Raw genomic sequence first — 19910 nt, forward strand, 5'->3', positions numbered from 1 at the left:
GCAGGCAGTAGCCCACCTGGAGGTGGGGAGTAGGGTGGTGGTGAGGCACGTGCCCATCCCAGGGGGGTGTTGGGGACAAGCATGTACATGTCAGGCAGGAGAGGGGGAGGCCACAGACAGGGTGGTGTGTACGGATAGGGGCCAGCACGTGAATAAGCCCGTACCATGGCGAAGCATGTGCTGGGGTGATGAGTGTACAGATGGGTGATGTGTCAGGGCAGGGGTGGGAGGCAGGCACATGTGGGAGCGTGGCCCGTGTGCACGGGTGTGCTGTGAGAAAGCTTGTACACGGGTTGGGGCGAAGTCCCCGGGCCAATTCCCACAATCCGGCTCCCTCCGACCCCGCTCCAGATCGTAGGGTAGGCTCTAAGAAAACAAACAAACCTGCAGCAGCGGAGACCCCTCGGGGTAGGGGTGAAGAGGGAGGCGGGGACTCTCTCCAGAGAGTCTCTCCAGAGACCTGGCCAGAGGGTCTCTCTGTGAGGCAGCGGTCAGTGGGGGTTGGAAGCAAGGGAGGGCAGAGGAAGGGTGGGGAGGAGAAGGGGGAGGTCAGAGCTCACCCGCACTTCCTTGTAGAGCCGGAGGCAGCGACTGTTGAGGATGAAGTAGCGATCGTGGAAGCCGCCGCCGGAGGAGGGCAGCCCCAGCCCCAGCCCCAGCCCCAGGCCCAGCCCCAGCAGGCTTCGGTCCTCCCGGAACTTCATCATCCCATGCTTGCTGTCACCCACCTTGCTGGCTGTAGGGGGGAAGGCCGGCGGGCAGGGGGACGCAGCAGGGGGATGGGGGACGTGGAGAGTCCGGGGGAGGCAGGCGGGGCAGAGGGCCAGAGGAGGAGGGCGAAGCAGGGGTGGGAGAGAGGGTGTCAGCCTAGATAACCTCCAGCATCCCCACCCAGACCCTGCCCTCAGTCCCAGCCCCTTTCCCTCCCCTGGTGGATGTGTGATCAAGGCTCCCTCCTCCAGGAAGCCCTCCCAGATCCCTACCACCACCTCCCCAACTCTTCGGGGCCTGTCTGCATAATAATAATAATAATAATAATAATAATAATAATAATAATAATAGCATTTATTAAGCACTTACTATGTGCAAAGCACTGTTCTGAGTGCTGGGGAGGTTACAAGGAGATCAGGTTGTCCCACGGGGGGGGCTCACAGTCTTAATCCCCATTTTCCAGATGAGGGAACTAAGGCCCAGAGAAGTGAAATGACTTGCCCAAAGTCACACAGCTGACAATTGGCAGAGCCGGGATTCGAACCCATGACCCCTGACTCCAAAGCCTGTGCTCTTCCCATTGAGCTATGCTGCTTCAGTCCCGTCCCTACGGCAGGAAGGAGAGGCCTGCCCTGGGTGCCCATCACCCCGGTAACCGCCACCCCGGGTGCCCGGCCTCCACGTACCCAGGTAGACGAGCATGGCCTCCATGGACAGATGTTTCTTGACCACCAGGTGGCTGTCGGTGCCAAGCCCGTGCAAGATGGGGAGCACCTTCTCCGAGTGGTGCAGGGGCCGCTCTGGGCAGGGGGGGAGGGACAGGGGCATTAGGCCTGGGGGTGCCTGCGGGTGTGAGCCGAGACCTCCTATCGCTGAGAGAAATGGGGCTTAGACTGCAGCGGGAGAGAGTGGGGCGAGATCCAGGGAGGTGATTCCTGGAATTGGGGTGACATGGGAGAAGGAGGGGGGAAGAAAGAGGTAGGAGGGGGAGAAGTGAAATGAGAGAGAAAAAAGAGGATGGAGAGAGGGCAGAACAGAGGAGGGGAAGAGAGAAGGGGGCAGGGCACGGGAAGAGGCAGACAGTGGTTGGTCAGGGTTTTCTGCCACAAGGTTTTTCCCGGGAGGAACTTGAGACAGGGGAAAGGGTGGTGGCAATCCTGGGGGACACCAAGGTGGCCCCCACCTCCCATGGCCATCAGAGACCCTGACACCCCATCCGCGCTGACTGGGTGGGGCCTCCTGGCCGGCACGGCTCCCAGTACTCACCGGCCTCCTCTCGCTCGCTGACCTCAAAGCAGCTCCAGTAATCTTTGTCCTTCATTCCCACTTTCCGCCGGTCTAGGATCTCCCAGACCAGCTCCCCTGCCGTCATGGCCGCCGGGATCTGGTGTCAGGTGGGATTCGGGGGGGAGGGGGGCAGGGAGAGGAGGCGGTCACAGAGAGCCACACCCCAAGAGACCGCACCCCCACCCCAGCCAAGCCGACTCCCTCTCCTCCACCCGGGAACAGAGTGAGGGGATCTCTCTGCTGGGAAAGGGTCTCTTCTAGGTAGAGCTGAGCTGCCCCTCACCTTAACATGCTGCTCAGCTTCTGTCTTCTTCTCCTCCAGGTACACGGTGCAGATAAAATCCCCAGCATGCTGCAGGGCAGGAGAGGGAGGGGGAAGAGAATTACTGACTGGAGGACTCAGGCATCCTGACTTCCAGACAAAACATTTTCCAACACCTGGGAGCAGGGATGATAATGACAGCATTTGTTAAGTGCTTACTAAACTCTTTGAGGGCACAGATCATATCTACCAACTCCTGAATTGTACTCTCCCAGGTGCTTCCTACAGTGCTCTGTGCTCCCTAAGTTCTCAATAAATACCACTGATAGACTGACACAAGATAATCAGAGTAGACACTGTCCCTACCCCTCATGGGGCTCACAGATGAATCCTCATTTTACAGATAAAGAAACTGAGGCAACGGAGAAGTGACTTGCCCAGGGTCACACAGCAGGCAAGTTGGGGAACCGGAATTAGAACCCAGGTCCCCTGAACCCCAGGCCTGTACTCTGCTTCTTGGATGGCCCCTGGGAGGGATGGGGTCAGGTGGGGAGGTTAAGATGAGTCCCGGAGAAAACTCAACTGGAAACCTCTACCCCTCTTGGAGGTTTATCAGTGGTGAGAAGGGACACATCAAAGAACCTCTCAAAGACTCTATGGATGAAGAGCCCACCTTGACCTTGCCTTGGTTCCCATGGCAGTATGACCTAGTGGCAAAAGCCCTGGCTTGGGAGTCAGAAGTCATGGGTTCTAATTCCGCCTCAGCTACTTGTCTGCTGTGTGACCTTAGGGAAGTCACTTAACTCCTCTGTGCCTCAGTTACCTCATCTGTAAAATGGGGATTGAGACTGTGAGCCCCACGTGGAACAACCTGATCACCTTGTATGTACCTCAGCTCCTAGAACAGTGCTTGGCACATAGTAAGAGCTTAACAAATACCATAATTATTATTAATTATTATTATTATGAGGCCAAGGAGCGAGAATAGGGTCTCAGTCCCCGAGAGGCCATGGAGAGAAGAAGGACGCTCGGTACCCTTAGGGTGATGTAGAGGAGAAGGGGGCTCAGTCCTTGAGGGGAAGGGGCCTTGGTGCCCAGTGGGTGATGGAAAGGAAAGGGGGCTTGGCCCCTGCAGGGTAATGGTGAGGGAAGGGGGCTCAGTCCCCGAGGGACAATGGATGAGATGGAGAAGGGAAAGAGGGCTCTGGGCTGAGTCTCAATATTGGGGGGTGGGTGGAAGAGTCTGTCAGGTGCTCTGGGGTGGCCCTCATGGAGGTGGTGGTCCCTCAGCTGTTTCTCAGACTGACTCCCTGCCTCCCTCCTCCCTCGTCTCTGACCAGACCAAGCAGTTTCTAGTCAGAGTTGGAAAGGCTGACAGTGGTGGCTTTCTGGCCCGCTCACTTTTGAAAGTCTATCTTCTCCCAAACTTGAATGGGAAAGCTGGGAGACTAGCGAGAAGGGGAGGGCAGGGTGGGAGGCTGAAAGGGTTACCGGGGATGGGGTGGGGGTGGAGAGGCACCTGGGTCCCGCTGGACGAACCGGCCACACGCATCTTGATGATGGCGGTAATTTCCTCTCGCTGCTTCCGCAGCTCCCGCTCATCCACCTGCTCCAGCACCGTGGGGGGTGGGGGTGGGGCACAAGTGAGGGTGAACCCTGGTACCCCCGAACGCAACTACAACTGCCCCTGGGGAAGGGGGGCAAGCCAGGTACCCCATCTTCCACACACAGGTTCACTCACCAAAGCGACTCCACACAACCATGCACACAACTGCATCTGTGCCACTCCATGCTTGTGGCCCTGACAGCCACAGCCCATTCAGGCCACCCCCTCCTCCACCCCACCAGTTAGCATGGGGCTCTCCTCTGTCCCCATAGGGCAGTCTCAGAGGTTGGCAAGATCCAAGGGCAGAGATGGGGAGGAGGAGCAGTCGACTTAAGGGGGTAGAGAGGAAGGGCAGATGGGCGAGGGGGGTGTTCTCATACGTTGAAGACCACCACGTAGTGGCTGATAAGATCTTCCACCACCAGCCCGGCCTTGTAGTCCTGCCCATCCGTCTGAAATAGCGTCGGTCCAAACACAATGGCCAGGTTGTGTGTGGTCATCTGGTTGCTGTCCGAGAAGCACTGGACGCTGCGGGGGACAAGGCCGATTCTGGATTGGAGGGGGCTCTCTCCACCCCGGCCTCCTGCCTGTCCCAAGTGCCACCACTGGCCCATGTCCTTCCTAGAACCCTCTGCTCAATAGTTCACCCTCTGGGAAGGCTTCCCCAGTCAATCCACCCATTCAATCTAACCTGGCACTGGGTCCCACCTGTCTTCCTCAAGTCCACCTCATCATGGCTGGGTGACTGTCTCTGTGGATGTGATGTGTCTACCCCATCTCTTCAGCCAGGAATCCCCCAAGAGGGATAGGACTGAGAAAGATCCTGGGGTCTTCGTGGACCTCACTCACCAGTAGAGGTGGTTGATCAGCGCCTTCACAGTGGCACGGTTCACAGGGGGCAGCTGTGCCAGGAGGTCCTGGTACCTTGCAATCTTCTCCTGTTCGTCTTCTATTCCTGGGGGTCAGGAGGGGCCGGGGGAGGAGACAGAATCAGGGTATCCTCCTCCTCCGACTAACTCCTGGTGCACAGGAGGCTGGGGATCTGGGTCCCAGCAACCCAGGAGCTCCAGTGAATGCGTGGGGACCACCAAGAGTTGCTGACCCTGGTCTCCCCAAGTCCAGGACGTGGGGGAGCTGCTGAGAGGGAAGCTCTTTGAGCTAAGAGCAGCCCCCCGCCCTTCCACGCACAGCAGATTCGGGTCCCAGAAGGAGCCTCCTCGGCGGGACTGTGGGGGTGAGGGAGGAGGAGGGGAGAGGGGGCCGCAGGAGCAAGATAGGGGGGTTGTCTGCCAGAGAACACCTCCTTCCTACCTGTGGCATCCAGCCAGGCCCTGCCCAGGGTCCGGGTGAAGAGCCCATCCGGCAGGTCCCGGAAGAAGCGCTTGAGGGCCGACGAGACATCATCCACGTGCTGCTCTCCCTCTTTGAGCCGAACGCTGCGGGCGTCCTGTCTCAGGGCGTTCAACAGCTGCTGGGTCTTCGATGTCTGCCCGCACTTCCGGTAGAGCCCCTCAGAGGTCAGCCCTGGGGTCAACGAGCAGGGGTGGGCAGTTAGAATGAGGCGAGAAGGAGGAGGAAGGACGGAGTTGGATGGGGTATTCCCAAAGCCCAGTCTCCCCCATGGCCCGCCTGGCCCCACAGCCCCCATTGGCCCCCCTCGGCCCCTGCTGACCACACTGGGTGAGGTAGTCCACACAGCGGTACACGATGACTGGGATGTCGGAGTCGCCCAGCTGCTGCTGGGACAAGGTGTCCCCCGAACTGCCCGCTGCCTTCTGGATGGCGCTGACCCAGCCGGCAAAGTCCAGCTTCCGCTCCCCGTGAATGTACAGTGTCCTGGAACGCAAAGGGGTGGGAGCTCTGGCTGATGGACCTCCCCAGCCCAGGACCCTTTCCGCCGGGAGCTCCTTCCCACTGTGGGGTCACCGATCCCCAAGTCTGAGCCGGTGTGGCCAGAGCAGGTACCTAGACCTAGGCTTAGTACAGTGCTCTGCACACAGTAAGCGCTCAATAAATATGACTGACTGAATGAATGAATGACCTGGGCTGGGAGCTGTAACTGAGGGTCTGGGGATCCTTACCCCGAAGAGAAGATGCCCAGCCCTTCCCACCCCTGCCTCACCTCCCCCCGGGAATTTCTCTGCCTCTCTCCACCTTGTCTCCCCCACCCCCACCCCCGCATTGCCCCTTTCTCACCTCCGCCGCTCCACCAGTACCAGCTCTTCCCCCTCCCCCTGGATCGCTGCAGGCAGAAGGAAGTTAGGTGGGGGGATGGCCCAAAGGAACCCTCCCCACAGGACCACCATCCCCTGAGCCACAGCCTCTGGGTGGACGGGGGCGTAGTTCCTGGGCACACAACTCAAGCACTTATTATAGTGCAATAAATACAACCGAACACCTCAGTGGCCTGTCACAGACTTGGGCCTAGAGACCCCACGGGAGGGATAGGAAGGTGTGGAGCAGTGTCTGCCAGGGTTAGGCCAAAGGACCCAGTGACCTGCTACACACATAGGGTCAGAGACCCAGGCTGGGGCTAGGTGGACAAGTCAGGGGAAATGGGGGGTGTCCGGCGGGGGTGGCCACCTACACAGTTCCTGGAGCTTCTGGAGATGCAGGGCTTCCTCCTGGCCGCTGTCTGGAAAGACGGCGTAAAGCAAGGAGCCGGCCAGGGCGAACCAGCCTTCCTGTGGCCGCTCCAAGCTCAGCCCCCCCTTGCAGGGCAGGCGGCCAAGACGTTCAAAGTCGTGCTGCAGCAGCCTCTCCGCCCACGGGGGCACGAACAGCTGCGGGAGCAGGAAACAGAGCTGGGTCTGTCTGCCTGTCTGTCTGTCCGTCTGAGCGTGCCTGTCCATGTACGCGTGCCCGACGCCCTGGTCAGATGGTCAGTCACCAGTAGAGGGAATCACAGCCTTCTGTCCCTCCAGCCAGCATCGAGTTCGCCTGTCCCACAGGGCTGGGCCAGAAATTTCAGCCACCGTCTCTCTAGAATAGGGCTCTCCTGCCATCGTCTAGTGCCCCCCCCCACCTTCCGAGGTCCCGCCTACTGACCTTGGCGATGCACTTGACCCACTCATTGGCCTGCTCAACGTTGTCTACTCCGAACAGGTAGAGACGCTCTCCCTCGGTGTAGACCTCGAAGGTGTGTTCCAGGCTGCAGGGGGTGACAGCTCCTCAGTCCACCTGCCCTGCTGACCCACCCCCATCTGTGCCCCTGCCCACCCCCTCCCCAGGGTCAGCCAAATGCCATTCGCCCTCCCACCATGCCTGCCTCCAGCCCCTGGGGGTCACACCCATCTGTGGCCAAACCCACCTCTTCCTCCATCCCCCAAAACCCCATGCCCCACCTGCCCCCAACCTTCATTCATTCATTCATTCAATAGTATTTATTGAGTGCTTACTGTGTGCAGAGCACTGTACTAAGTGCTTGGGAAGTACAAGTTGGCATCATATAGAGACGGTCCCTACCCAACAGTGGGCTCACAGTCTAGCCACAACCTTGAAACTAAACATTCCCCTCCTCTTTGTAGTACCCAGCTCAGCTGTTGGGGAGGGGGCTGCAGGGGCTGGGAGAGTCACCCATTTTGCTGAGGTTGGGGATGGGAGACAGAGGAAGAGGGGATGGGGAAAGGTAAGAGAAACAAGGGGGAGGGGGGAAGGCTACGGAGGGTGCAGCTCTCCTGCCAGGGCAGGGCCGGCTGGCTAGCCCTGGCTAGCCCCAGGTCGTTCCGTGGCTGGGGGTTTGGGGTCCAGGCTCACCCATGGGTGTCGGGGGGGTGGAACACCAAGCAGACAATCTCGCCAGCCTGGATCTCCCCGCTGGGGGTGGCCACCCGGTCGTTCTCATAGTAGTTGAGGGACCCGTCACTTAGAGTGCACCAGCGGCGGCTGAATTCTGTGGAGAGAGTATGAGGGGAGGAATGGCTCTGAACCTCAAGGCTGTTCCCTCCTTGTTAGCCAATTCCCAGCTGCAGGGCCCTGGGGGGCAGGGGGAGACAGAAAGGGAGATGGGACCCAGATGGACCAACTGAGGAGGAGGGGGGTGTCTGACTAAGTGACCAGCAGCATGGCTCAGTGGAAAGAGGGCTTTGGAGTCAGAGGTCATGGATTCAAATCCCAGCTCCACCAATTGCCAGCTGTGTGACTTTAGGCAAGTCACTTAACTTCTCTGTGCCTCAGTTACCTCATCTGTAAAATGGGGATTGAGACTGTGAGCACCCCATGGGACAACTTGATCACCTTGTAACCTCCCCAGCACTTAGAACAGTGCTTTGCACATAGTAAGCGCTTAATAAATGCTATTATTATTATTATTATTAATTATTATTATCAGGGAAGGGACTTGGGAGAGGGGGACGGGGCAGGATGGAGGTTTAAGGGAGGACAGCTGGGTGGGTAGGGATTTGAGGGGGATGGGACGAGGGTCTGGGGGAGGATGGCTGCGAGGTGGGAGATTTGAGAGGGATGAATAGGAGATCTGAGGGAGCACTACTGGGGGAGTGGGGACAAAGATCTGAGGGAGGAACTCCTCAGGTTAGTTGTGGGGAGGACTGGCAGGAAGGATGGGGGTTCGGGCTGGGTTGGAGATTCATTCATTCATTCAATCGTATTTATTGAGTGCTTACTGTGTGCAGAACACTGTACTAAGCGCTTGGGAAACAAACTGGCAACATATAGAGACGGTCCCTACCCAACAATGGGCTCACAGTCTAGAAGGGGGAGACAGACAACAAAACAAAACATGTGGACAGGTGTCAAGTCATCAGAACAAACAGAATTAAAGCTAAATGCACATCATTAACAAAATAAATAGAACAGTAAATATGTACAAGTAAAATAAATAGAGAGTAAATCTGTACAAACATATACGCAGGTGCTGTGGGGAGAGGATGGGGTGGCCAGGATACAGGGGCAACTGAGGGGCCTGAAGCGTGGGGGAGGGTGGGATGGGGAGACCCCAGATGGGTGTGTGGAGATAAGGGCATGGTGATGGAGAGGGTGGGTGGGTGTGGGGTCCATGCAGGGCTCTGTCCCAAGAGCCAGACGATAAAACTGCCCCTTCCCCACTTCCATCTGTCTCAGCCCCACACACTAACCTCCCCAGCAGCAGAACTTTCTCTCTATCTCCATGGCGAGGATGGACTCCCCTTGACCTCCCCCAGAAGCCAGACGGAGGGGCCCCACACACCCACCTTCCCGGGACCGACGCTCGCTCTGGGGTCTGGCCACGGAGGCGGTCTTGTAGAGGAAGCCGGAGTGGTTGACTGACGGCAGGGTGACTGAATAATGCTTGTCCAGGCCACCCGTGTTCAGACGCGGGGTCTCTGTTGGTGGCGGTTTTGGGAGGCTGGTTAGAGCAGGCCCAGGCCATCAGCCTCCCCATTCATTCAGTCGTATCTATTGAGCACTTACTGTGTGCAGAGCACTGTACAGAGTGCTTGGAAAGCACAATATAGCAATAAAGAGACAATCCCTGCTCACAACGGGCTTACAATCTGTGGAGGGGAGACACACATCAAAACAAGTAAACAGGCATCAATATAAATAAATATAACTACAGATATATAGGCATCAATATAAATGAATGGAATTACACATATATACATAAGAAGCAGCGTGGCTTAGTGGAAAAAGCACGGGCTTTGGAGTCAGAGGTCATGGGTTCAAATCCCGGCTCTGCCAATTGTCAGCTGTGTGACTTTGGGCGAGTCACTTAACTTTTCTGTGCCTCAGTTGCCTCAACTGTAAAATGGGGATTAGGACTGTGAGCCCCCTGTGGGACAACCTTATCACCTTGTAACCTCCCCAGCGCTTAGAACAGTGCTTTGCACATAGTAAGCGCTTAATAAATGCCATTATTATTATTATTATTATTATAAGTGCTGTGGGGTGGGTGGGGAGGAGAGCAAAAGGAGTGAGTTGAAGTGACACGGAAGAGAGGGGGAGCTGAGGAAGAGGGGGCTTACCTGTGCCCTGGGCCAAGGCTCAAGTTTCAGCCACAGTGGGATTCCACCCTGGTGCAGAAACTCCTCACCCTCGGCTTCAAGGCTGTCCATCCCCTCGCCCCCTCCTACCTCACCTCCCTTCTCTCCTTCTCCAGCCCAGCCCGCACCCTCCGCTCCTCCGCCGCTAATCTCCTCATCGTACCTCGTTCTCGCCTGTCCCGCCATCGACCCCCGGCCCACGTCATCCCCCGGGCCTGGAATGCCCTCCCTCTGCCCATCAGCCAAACTAGCTCTCTTCCTCCCTTCAAGGCCCTACTGAGAGCTCACCTCCTCCAGGAGGCCTTCCCAGACTGAGCCCCCTCCTTCCTCTCCCCTTCCTCCCCCTCTCCATCTCCCCAGCCTTACCTCCTTCCCTTCCCCACAGCACCTGTATATATGTATATACGCTTGTACGTATTTATTACTCTATTTATTTTACTTGTACATATCTATTCTATTTATTTTATTTTGTTAATATGTTTTGTTTTGTTCTCTGTCTCCCCCTTCTAGACTGTGAGCCCACTGTTGGGTAGGGACCGTCTCTATGTGTTGCCAACTTGTACTTCCCAAGTGCTTAGTACAGTGCTCTGCACACAGTAAGCACTCAATACATATGATTGATTGATTGCTGACCCCTCCCATTAACTGACCACAGGAAGTTGGGTCTCCCTCTTCCAAAGGGGCAGGACACTCCCTCTGCCCCGCACCCTCAGTGGGAGGAGGGGTGGGGGTCCTGGGGCGGATCGATTCCCATGGGGACCCCTCTCCTGCTCTGCTGCCCCTTGTCCACCCTTCTGCCATGGCCCTGCCTGACCTGGGAGCCTCGATGGTCGGTCACGGTTGAGTTCCAGGATGCGGGCCGTGACGCCCGTCACATGGACGAGGTCGTCGAAGGAGGCGAAGTACTGCAGCTCCTCACGCTTCCCCACCAATCAAGGTCTGGGCAGTGGGACTGCCTTTCCCCAGCCCCCCAAGCCCAGATCTAGTTGGGACACTTCAGTGGCTTTCCGCAGCTCCCCATCCAACACTGCCTCTCAATACTGGGGGTTGGGTGGAGTGTACAGTGTGGCCTAGTGGAAAGACCCCCTGTCTTGGATTCTAATCTGGGCTCAGGACTTGGCCTGCTCTCTGACCTTGAGCAGGGCACTTAACTTCTCTGTTCCTGTTTCCTCATCTGTAAAACCAGGCTTAAATACCTGCCCTCCCTTCCCTCTTCAACTATAAGCCCAGCGTGAGGCAGGGACTTTATCTGACCTGATGATCTTGTACCTACTTCGGCACTTAGTACAGTGCTTGGCACATAGTATGCATTTAACAAATACTGTAATTGTTATGATTACCATCTCCCCAACCCTCCACCCTGTGTCTTTCACAATCCTTTAAAGCATACATCCACACACACAAAACACCTAAAAATATCAGGTCGTAAGCAGTGTCTTTGGGTCAGAGGTCACCCCATCTACTTCATTATTCCATCTTGGACAGGGGCACCAGGAGACTCGCAGACACTGGGCAATGGTTGTCCTCCCGGCCCCACCAGAATCCTAGGCACACAGGCATCCCTGGCCCCACCAAGACCACCAGCACTCCCATGCCACATCAGAAACATCGTTCTCACCAAACCCCCATCCCCACCAAACCCCCATCACAATCCCCATTCCCAGTGAACACTCATCCCTACCAAACCCCTGTCCCCACCAGAACCCCGTCACACAAGCACTCCCAGGCCACACCAGAACTCATGTTTAACCAGGACCCCAGGACCCACTGAACCCTCAGCATCATGGGCACTCCGGCCCTACTGACACTTCCTACTCTACCGAATCCCCTTCCCTGTCTCCACCAAAACCCTATTGCCCCCCCCGAAACCCGGCCCCACCAAAACCCTGTCCCCACCAGACCCATCCCACCCCAGGACCCGGTCCCATGGGCACTCACATGCCACACCAGAACCCTGGCCCAAATGTCACCCCAGGCCCTACCAAACTCCCTTCTCCACCAAACCTTTGTCCCCACCAGAACCTCAAGTCCCACTGATATCCCCATCCCCACTGAAGCCTCATCCCCTGTCTCCTCCAGAACCTTTGTCCCCACCAAATCCATCTCCACAAGAACTGCAAGTCCCACTGGCACCCTGGTCCCACAGGACGTATCTGCTCACTTACACACACTTTGGAACACCCACAGACCCACCTGCTTGTCTGTCTGTCTCTCTCACACACAAACACACACACACTCAGACACACAATTAAAGATTTACCCAAAGGGTGGCTGTTTCTCAGAAACACTCATACACACACGAGGATACACAATCACAGCCATATCTGAGAGGCAGCCATACCTGAGAGGCAAGAACATACCCACACCCAGACACACACACACACACACACACACACACACACACACACACAAGCAAGCAGCATGGCTCAGGGGAAAGAGCCTGGGCTTTGGAGTTAGAGGTCACAGGTTCAAATCCTGGCTCTGCCAGTTGTCAGCTGTGTGACTTTGGGCAAGTCACTTAATTAACTTCTCTGGGCCCCAGTTACCTCATCTGTAAAATGGGGATGACGACTGTGAGCCCCCCATGGGACAACCTGATCACCTTGTAACCTCCCTAGCGCTTAGAACAGTGCTTTGCACATAGTAAGCGCTTAATAAATGCTATTACACACACACACACACACACACACACACAGTGTCTCTCTGAGGCAGCTGCTGCTCAGGAATAGCATGGTACAGTGAATAGAGCACAAAACCTGAGAGTCAAAAGGACCTGGGTTCTGCTCCCGTCCTGTCACTGTCTGCTGTGGGACCTTGGGCAAACCACTTCACTTCTCTGTATCTCAGTTCCTTTATCTGTGAAATGGGGACTAAGACTGTGAGCCCCACGTGGGACAGGGACAGTGACCGACCCAATTTGCTTGTAACCACCCCAGTACAGTGCATGGCACATAGTAAGCGCTTGACAAATACCACAATTATTATATTATTATTACTACTTATAATAATAATAACAAACATGCACTTACTTGCACACCCAGGCACCCTCACACACATGGCTTTACTTGAACCACAAAGGTGGTTGTTTCTTGGGAACACACGAACACCTCCCACCTTGTGCACGCACGTGTGTATGCGCACCCACACACACACACACACATGCATATACAGAAATACTGTGGGTGTTTCTTAGAAACACACAGTTGAGCTTGCACGTGCACATAATAATGATAATAATAATAATAATGGTATTTGTTAAGCGCTTACTATGTGCTTCTAAGCGCTGGGGGGATACAAGGTGATCAGGGTGCCCCACATGGGGCTCATAGTCTTAATCCCCATTTTACAGATCATCATCATCATCATCAATCATATTTATTGAGCGCTTACTATGTGCAGAGCACTGTACTAAGCGCTTGGGAAGTACAAATTGGCAACATATAGAGACAGCCCCTACCCAACAGTGGGCTCACAGTCTAAAAGGGGGAGACAGAGAACAAAACCAAACATACTAACAAAATAAAATAAATAGGATAGATATGTACAAGTAAAATAAATAAATAAATAGAGTAATAAATATGTACAAACATATATACATATATACAGGTGCTGTGGGAAAGGGAAGGAGGTAAGATGGGGGGGATGGAGAGGGGGACGAGGGGGACGAGGGGGGACGAGTGCTCAATCGTATTTATTGAGCGCTTACTGTGTGCACAGCACTGTACTAAGCGCTTGGGAAGTACAAGTTGGCAACATATAGAGACGGTCCCTGGCGTAGCTAGCCTGCCCAGTGTCCCTGGGGGTTGGAAAATGACCGGAGATGGAGCCGAGATGTAACAATCTAACCTCTGTTGGCAGGAAGCAGCCCCCGCTATCACCGCTGGTCTCTGGGCGTCCCTTCACTGTCCACCCTGGAGCCCCAGCCGAATGGGCCGGGACCCCTGCCGCCGCTGGGGCCGCTGTGGACCAGGTGGGACCACCGCTGTCCCTGCCGGGCCACTGCTTTTCCCGCCAGCCGGGTGGTGGCTCAGAGACTCACTGTCCCCATTGCAGCCGCTCTGAGCCGGTCCAGCCGGCTCGGGATGGAGCAGGGAGAGGCAGGAGGACTGGCCAGGGGGAGGGGGAGGTGGGCGGCCTGGGTTGCGAGGGGTGAGTTGGGTGGATGGCTCATCCTCCTTAGGCTCGCTCTGAGGCTGGGGAAAACATGAGAGGAGCAGCATGGCTTAGTGGAAAGAGCATGGCCTTGGAGACAGAGGTCATGGGTTCTAATCCTGGCTCTGCTACTTGTCAGCTGTGTGACTTTGGGCAAGTCACTTAACTTCTCTGTGCTTGTTACCTCATCTGTAAAATGGGGGTGAAGATTGTGAGCCCCATGTGGGACAACCTGATAATCTTGTATCTACTCCAGTGCTTAGAACAGTGCTTGGTACACAGTAAGCCCTTAATAAATACCACTATTATTATTATTATTGTTATTATTATTATTACATACCCATGCCCGGGGACACTGAGAGAAATGGTGGTGGTGGCTGCACAGCTGAGTGGTGACAGCCCTTACCTGCTCCTCCTTTCACCTGTCTCTTGTTTCCTGTCTCCTCCTCTCCATTCCCCATCCTCAGCCTCTGCCCCTCCTGCTCACCGCTTTTCCTTCTGCCAAGGTGCCCGATGCTCTGAGAAGTTGGCATCCTTGTCTTCTGTGCCACTTTCCTCAGGAACACGCACACGGGCGCAAACCAGAACTTGTACAGCCGACCCCAAAGTATGCTTGTTTCTCTGGAGCACGCACCATGCGCGCACGCGTGGGGACACACACACACACACACACACACACACACACACACACACACAGAGACATGGACACACACACACACACGGACACCCGCACAGCCGCACCCAAAGTGCGGTTGTTTCTCTGGATTTCTCTCTCTGTCTCTCATACACAGAGCCATACCCAAAGTACAGTTGTTTTCCTGGCATGTACACACACACACACACACACACACACACACACACACACACACACACACACACACACCAACCTGACATGCAGTTACTTCTCAGGAAGATACAGACATGCACATACCCACGCCCGAGGTACAGTTACAGTTGTTTTTCAGGACCACGGGTGCATGTGGACAAACACACACACACTCTCTCTCTCTCTCTCTCTCTCTCTCACAACAGACCCTCACACAGACATACCCGAAGTGCGGTTGTTTCTCAAGAACTCCATCTGCAGCCTCTGGCCGGCCTGCTCGGCGAGGTCCAGAGGGGTGGGGGCGGCTGGGTCCCCAGAGAAGCAGCTGACCTCGGCCCCACAGAAGATGAGGGCCTGCGTCTCGGCCAGGTCCGAGGTGGTGACGGCGGCACACAGGGCCTGCAGAAAGTGGAGGGCCAGGCCGGGTGTGAGTCCCTCGGTCCGGGCGGCCACAGCTTCAGGCTCGGGGCCCAGCCCTCCCCTGGGAGATCTGGCCCAGCCCCATTCCAAAGGGCGGCAGGATTTGTGTCTCCGACCACCCTGTCTGACCAGGCCGCCTGCCCACCCACCTCCCTCCTTATCTACCTGCCTGTCTGCCCACCCGTCTGACTCCTCGCCCGGCTGTCCGCCGTCAGCGACAGAAAAAACAACACAGACCGAAACAGGTGGGAAGACCCGGTGCAGGCGGGGTGAGACAGAACAGGGAACGGGAGGGGTGGAGAGGGCCAGAGGGGGAGAAGAGGAGCAGGAGAGGAGGAGCAGTAGGTAGGGGGAACTTCATCGGTTACCTGGTCTGGGCTCTGTCCACCAGCCTCAGTCCAAAGGGGTTGGGGCTGTATCTCCTACCCACCGGGACTCAAGACTCAGGACCTGCCTGGTCTCTCCCTTCCCTGTCTCTTTCTCTCCGGATGGGGGACGGAGGACGGGAGGGGAGGGGAGGGGAAGGGAGAGAGGGGGCGGGTGGCGGGCAGCGGCTCCCACATGTGAATTCCTCGCTGCCGCGTGAGCCAATGGGAGCGGCCGGCCGGGAGGGGCTGTGACTTTCTCACCCCAACCCCAGGGAGGGCAGAACTGCCGGGGAGCCGGATGCCTGGGTCCCTCTTGGCTGAAAGGGGAGGGGGCAGGAAGCAGCTGCCCCCCACCCACCCCCACCAGCTTTGGAGCCAAAACAAAGGCTCCAAGGGATGGGGAAGAGGGAGGAGGGAAGGGAGAAGAAGAAAGAATCAGTTTAAGAGGGGGAGGATCACCCTGTCTGCCTAGGGGGATGCAACCAGACATCAGAGGGGATCCAGGAATCTCCAAGCCCCCTGAAGCTCATCCCAGTGGCCATTTCCAGACTCCACTTGCCCCTCAGAGCTGGCCATGGTGCAACTTCTGTGGGTGGCCCCAGCTGGGGTCTGGGGAAGACGGGCTGGAGAGGCAAGTTGGAGTCCAGCCCGGGGCTGGATGGAGATAGAGGCCAGGTCCTCGCTCCCATATCCTGGATTCCCCGAACTCCAGAATCCCATTGGCGAGCCCCTCACCGCTAGCAATCTGGCCTGGGCCAGAGAGGACTGGAAAGGTGGAGGGAGGGAGAGAAGGGGAGAGGAAGGGAGGGGGGACCCAGCCCGGCCCCAAGCCCCATCCCAAGGTCCTCCACACAAACATCCCCAACCTCGAGAGAGCATCTTGGCCACCCCCCTGCCTCCAAGGGAAGCCCGGTCTGGCTGGATCGTATTCAAGCTGCCTGGCAGGGACCAGTGGGCGGGGGGCTCATGGGGTCAGAGGGGGTCAGGGGCTTGTTCAGGGCCCCAGGGCTGCCTCCATCTGGGGCAAGGAGGAGAGACTATTTTTAGCCCCGTTTGGCCTCAGTTTTGTTGCCTGTGGCCAGGAGCCTGGGCCCTACGCCCAAGCCCCTCCCCTGGCCGCCGGGAAAGGGGGCGGGAAAGCCCACCCTAGACGTCCCCCTCAGTCCCAGTTCTGGCTGGGAGGGGAGAGGCTGTTGGAACGGCCAAGGGGGGGAGAAGGAGAAGGAGGGAGAAGGGAGCTGGGGGAGAGGGAGGTGGTCTCTGACGGGGAAACCGGGGCCCAGCTGGTATCCATGATCCGGCAGGAAATAGCAGCCGGCGGGCGGCTCCCCACTTTGGCAGCGCAAGGGAATGGGGAGGGGTGGAAAGAGGAGGCGAGGCAGAGACAAGACACAGAACAGAGAGAGAAGGGGGATGCAGGTCACCGGAGGTGAAGTTGGGCGATGGCGGTCAGGAGCCGGAGAGGGGGCTGGGAAGGGGTCGTCCACCTGGGGCCTCCCCTCACTCACCCGGTTGAGTTCCTCCTGGTGGCCGAAGAGCTGGTGAAAGCGCCGGTACTTGCCCTCACGGTATTTGGATTCCAGGTGGTGCCGCCGCTCCTGGCTGCTGCTGGTAGGGTCTAGGGCCTCACTCGGGGGCACGTTGGCAGCCCAGAAGCGGTTGCCCACTTCGTTGCCCAGATGGTGGAAGAGCTGCCGGGGTGGGGAACCGTTGACATCACACCTCCATCTCCACAATCTCTCCCTCCATTCTCTACCCACTCCTGGGACCAGGCAGCAATGAGGCGGGGTGACCAGGGATGATCCTCCCTCCCCCATCGCAGCCCCCCACGATCATCCAACGCTGCGGTTGCTGGGAAGGAGGGAGAGACCTGAGGACAGGGGAACCTGAGTTGTAGGTGGGGAAACTGAGGCAAAGAAACCTAGCTATGGGTGCAGAGAAAGCTCCAGTGTGGATGAGGGCCTGTCTGGACTTAGCCTAGCCATGGCCAGCACCACAGTCCTTCAGATGGTGACAGAGAAGGACAGCAGAGGGTGTGATGGGAGTGGGAGGTGAGCGATGGAGTTGGAGGTTGGGGGAGACACTGTGGAGTAAGTGTAGACAACTGGTTAGAGTTCTGGGAGTGAGAGAGTAACTGGCTTTGCCCGTAGACTAACCCCGCCCCAGTCTAACATCTGGCCCAAGGCGTTCTGGAGGGAGTGGGGGTGGGGGGAGGGAGGAGCGGAGAATCCTAGAGAGGGGAGGGAACTTGTAGGTCCCTCGGCTTGGGGAGGGGGAGAGGGAAGTGGGGAGAGTGGAGGCGAGAGAGGGAGATTAGGAGGAGGAGTGGGGAGGGCAGTGAGAGGGCTAGGGGAAGGGCTGGGAGAAAGGGACAAGTGTGAGGAGGGGAAAGGGAGAAGAGGGATGAGGAGATGAAGAGAAGGAGAATGGTTGGAGAGGAGGAGGAGGAGGATGGGGAGAGCCTCACTGATGGATGCTCCCTCCTCTGCAAACAACACAGCTCTCTCAAGTGAAGGGCCTCCACCTCAAGCAGGAGGCTTCAGTTTTGGGTGGGAGGCCTCTGCCTCAGATAGGGACTTCAGCTTGGGGTGGGGGGGAGCCTAAGCGTTGGGCAAGGACAACAGCCAGACAGGCCCAGACCGCCATACCTATCCTTGTCCCAACCCTGTCCTGGCCCTGGCCCCTAGCTTCTTCCTCCGCTGACCAGAATGCTCTGGGCCCTGGCCATGGGTGTCCAAGTGGCTCAAAACGGAGTTAGTCAGGATGGGACCGATGGGAATGATGGGAATTGTAGTCCCGGCAGCCAGCCCAGCTGGAGAACTAGCACCTGCTGGCAGGAGTTCTTGGCCACGACCACCATGGGGTCATGAAACTCAAGGGAAAGAGGAGTGAGGGGAAAACAGAGTGGGGGCTTCTGGGGCAGGGGCCGGGGTGGGGGTGGGCAGGTCCCAGTTCAGAACAAGGACTGAAGGACGTCATCACTTCTTCCCCACTCCCATAACCCAAGATTACCTGTCCTGCTCCCCTCCCCATGATCCCAAAGGCCCAGAACTCCAGAAACACATGGAAGATGGGGAGAGGAGGAAAGAGGAGGATTAAAGGGGGGCAAGAGGAGTGGAAAAGGAGAGAAGTAGAAAGGAGGGGTGGGAAGACGAAAGAAGCAGGGAGAGAGAGGGAAAGGGAGGGCGGGGGGAGGGAGAAGAAGGCCTCCTACCTCGATCAGCTCTTCCGTCCACACCTTCCGGTCCATCTTAAGGCTGCGGACTTTGGAGATGCTGGGGCCCAGCCCCCGGTGCTCCCCTGGGACAGACGGACAGATAATAATACTATTACTAATAATAATAATAGTAGTACAATGGGTGAGGGGCTCTAGGAGGGAGGGACCAGTGATAAGGCAGTGGGGGGCTGGGCTGGGGCTATTTTTCCATGGGGATTGGGGTGAGGTGGGCCTCTTGGTTGGAGCCTGTCAGGCTGTCCAGTGCCCAGTTCTGCCCACCCTGGGATGGGGCGGGAGATCACGATGGAGACAGGGAGACCAGAGATGATGGAGGAGGAGGCAACGGGAATGGGGGACAGGGGATGGGAATGGAGGGAATGGAGGAGATGGAGTGAGTCTGCCTGCCCGTCTCCCTCCTCAGGGAAGGGACTGGCCACTCACATCCCCTGGGGCTCCCGGCGAGTCCCAGGACTCCCCACCCCCGCCCAAGCGGCCCCTGCACCCCGCTCACCGGCACAGCGCTTGCAGATGGCCACACAGAGGTTGATGGATGCCCAGTCAGGCTGGGCGGCCCCACAGTCAGCACAGTACCGATTGGCGGGTGCCTCCCAGATCTGCTCAGCCACCTCAGAGGTGGACAGGGCCTCGGCGATGGCTGTCCTCATGGCCTCTAGCCACTCATCCTTCTCTGCCTCCGACTCTGCCGAGAAGCTGGATGGATGGTAGGGAGGTGGGGCGAGGGGAAAGTGGGGCAGGGGAGTAGCAAGGGAGGAATGAGTGGGGCAGGGGGAACAATCTGTGTGTGGAGGGGGAGGGGGAGTTGTGAGGGGCAGGTCCTGTCCCCCAAGCAGCCCACCCAAACCCGGACCTGAAGATGCGGTAGGGGGTGGTGAGGTCAAAGCCACGGCGCTCGCCATCCTTCACATTGCCGACGTTCATCTCGATGGCCGTGATGCCGATGCCCTGGTGGTAGTCCTGAGAGTCAGGTGGGCGAGAGGGCAGAGGGTCAGTCTAAGGCAGGGAAGCACTGGCTGTTCGACCCCTCCCGGCACTCCAAGATGTCCTCGTGGTACCCCTGGG

The 19910-nt window shown here is 57.4% G+C and overlaps 1 protein-coding gene across 6 annotated transcripts in view; it reads right to left on the reverse strand.

The window, feature by feature from the left end:
* Positions 1-19910, reverse strand: part of ARAP1 (ArfGAP with RhoGAP domain, ankyrin repeat and PH domain 1) — a 98548-nt gene that overhangs the window by 8451 nt on the left and 70187 nt on the right. For 5 of the 6 annotated variants that reach the window (XM_038769018.1, XM_038768994.1, XM_038769002.1 and 2 more), the window contains 19 exons: positions 19699-19805; positions 19342-19541; positions 18828-18913; positions 17122-17304; positions 15050-15224; positions 9056-9187; positions 7623-7758; positions 6915-7017; positions 6454-6649; positions 6063-6108; positions 5539-5702; positions 5178-5390; positions 4716-4821; positions 4247-4394; positions 3780-3866; positions 2282-2350; positions 1978-2095; positions 1398-1511; positions 561-736 (listed from right to left, as the gene is read on the reverse strand). In XM_038769018.1, coding sequence (XP_038624946.1) covers positions 561-736; positions 1398-1511; positions 1978-2095; positions 2282-2350; positions 3780-3866; positions 4247-4394; positions 4716-4821; positions 5178-5390; positions 5539-5702; positions 6063-6108; positions 6454-6649; positions 6915-7017; positions 7623-7758; positions 9056-9187; positions 15050-15224; positions 17122-17304; positions 18828-18913; positions 19342-19541; positions 19699-19805 — 2559 coding nt within the window. The other variant, XM_038769027.1, reaches the window with a different exon arrangement.

Source organism: Tachyglossus aculeatus, chromosome 2 (assembly GCF_015852505.1).
Source record: "Tachyglossus aculeatus isolate mTacAcu1 chromosome 2, mTacAcu1.pri, whole genome shotgun sequence".
Lineage (NCBI taxonomy): Eukaryota > Metazoa > Chordata > Mammalia > Monotremata > Tachyglossidae > Tachyglossus > Tachyglossus aculeatus.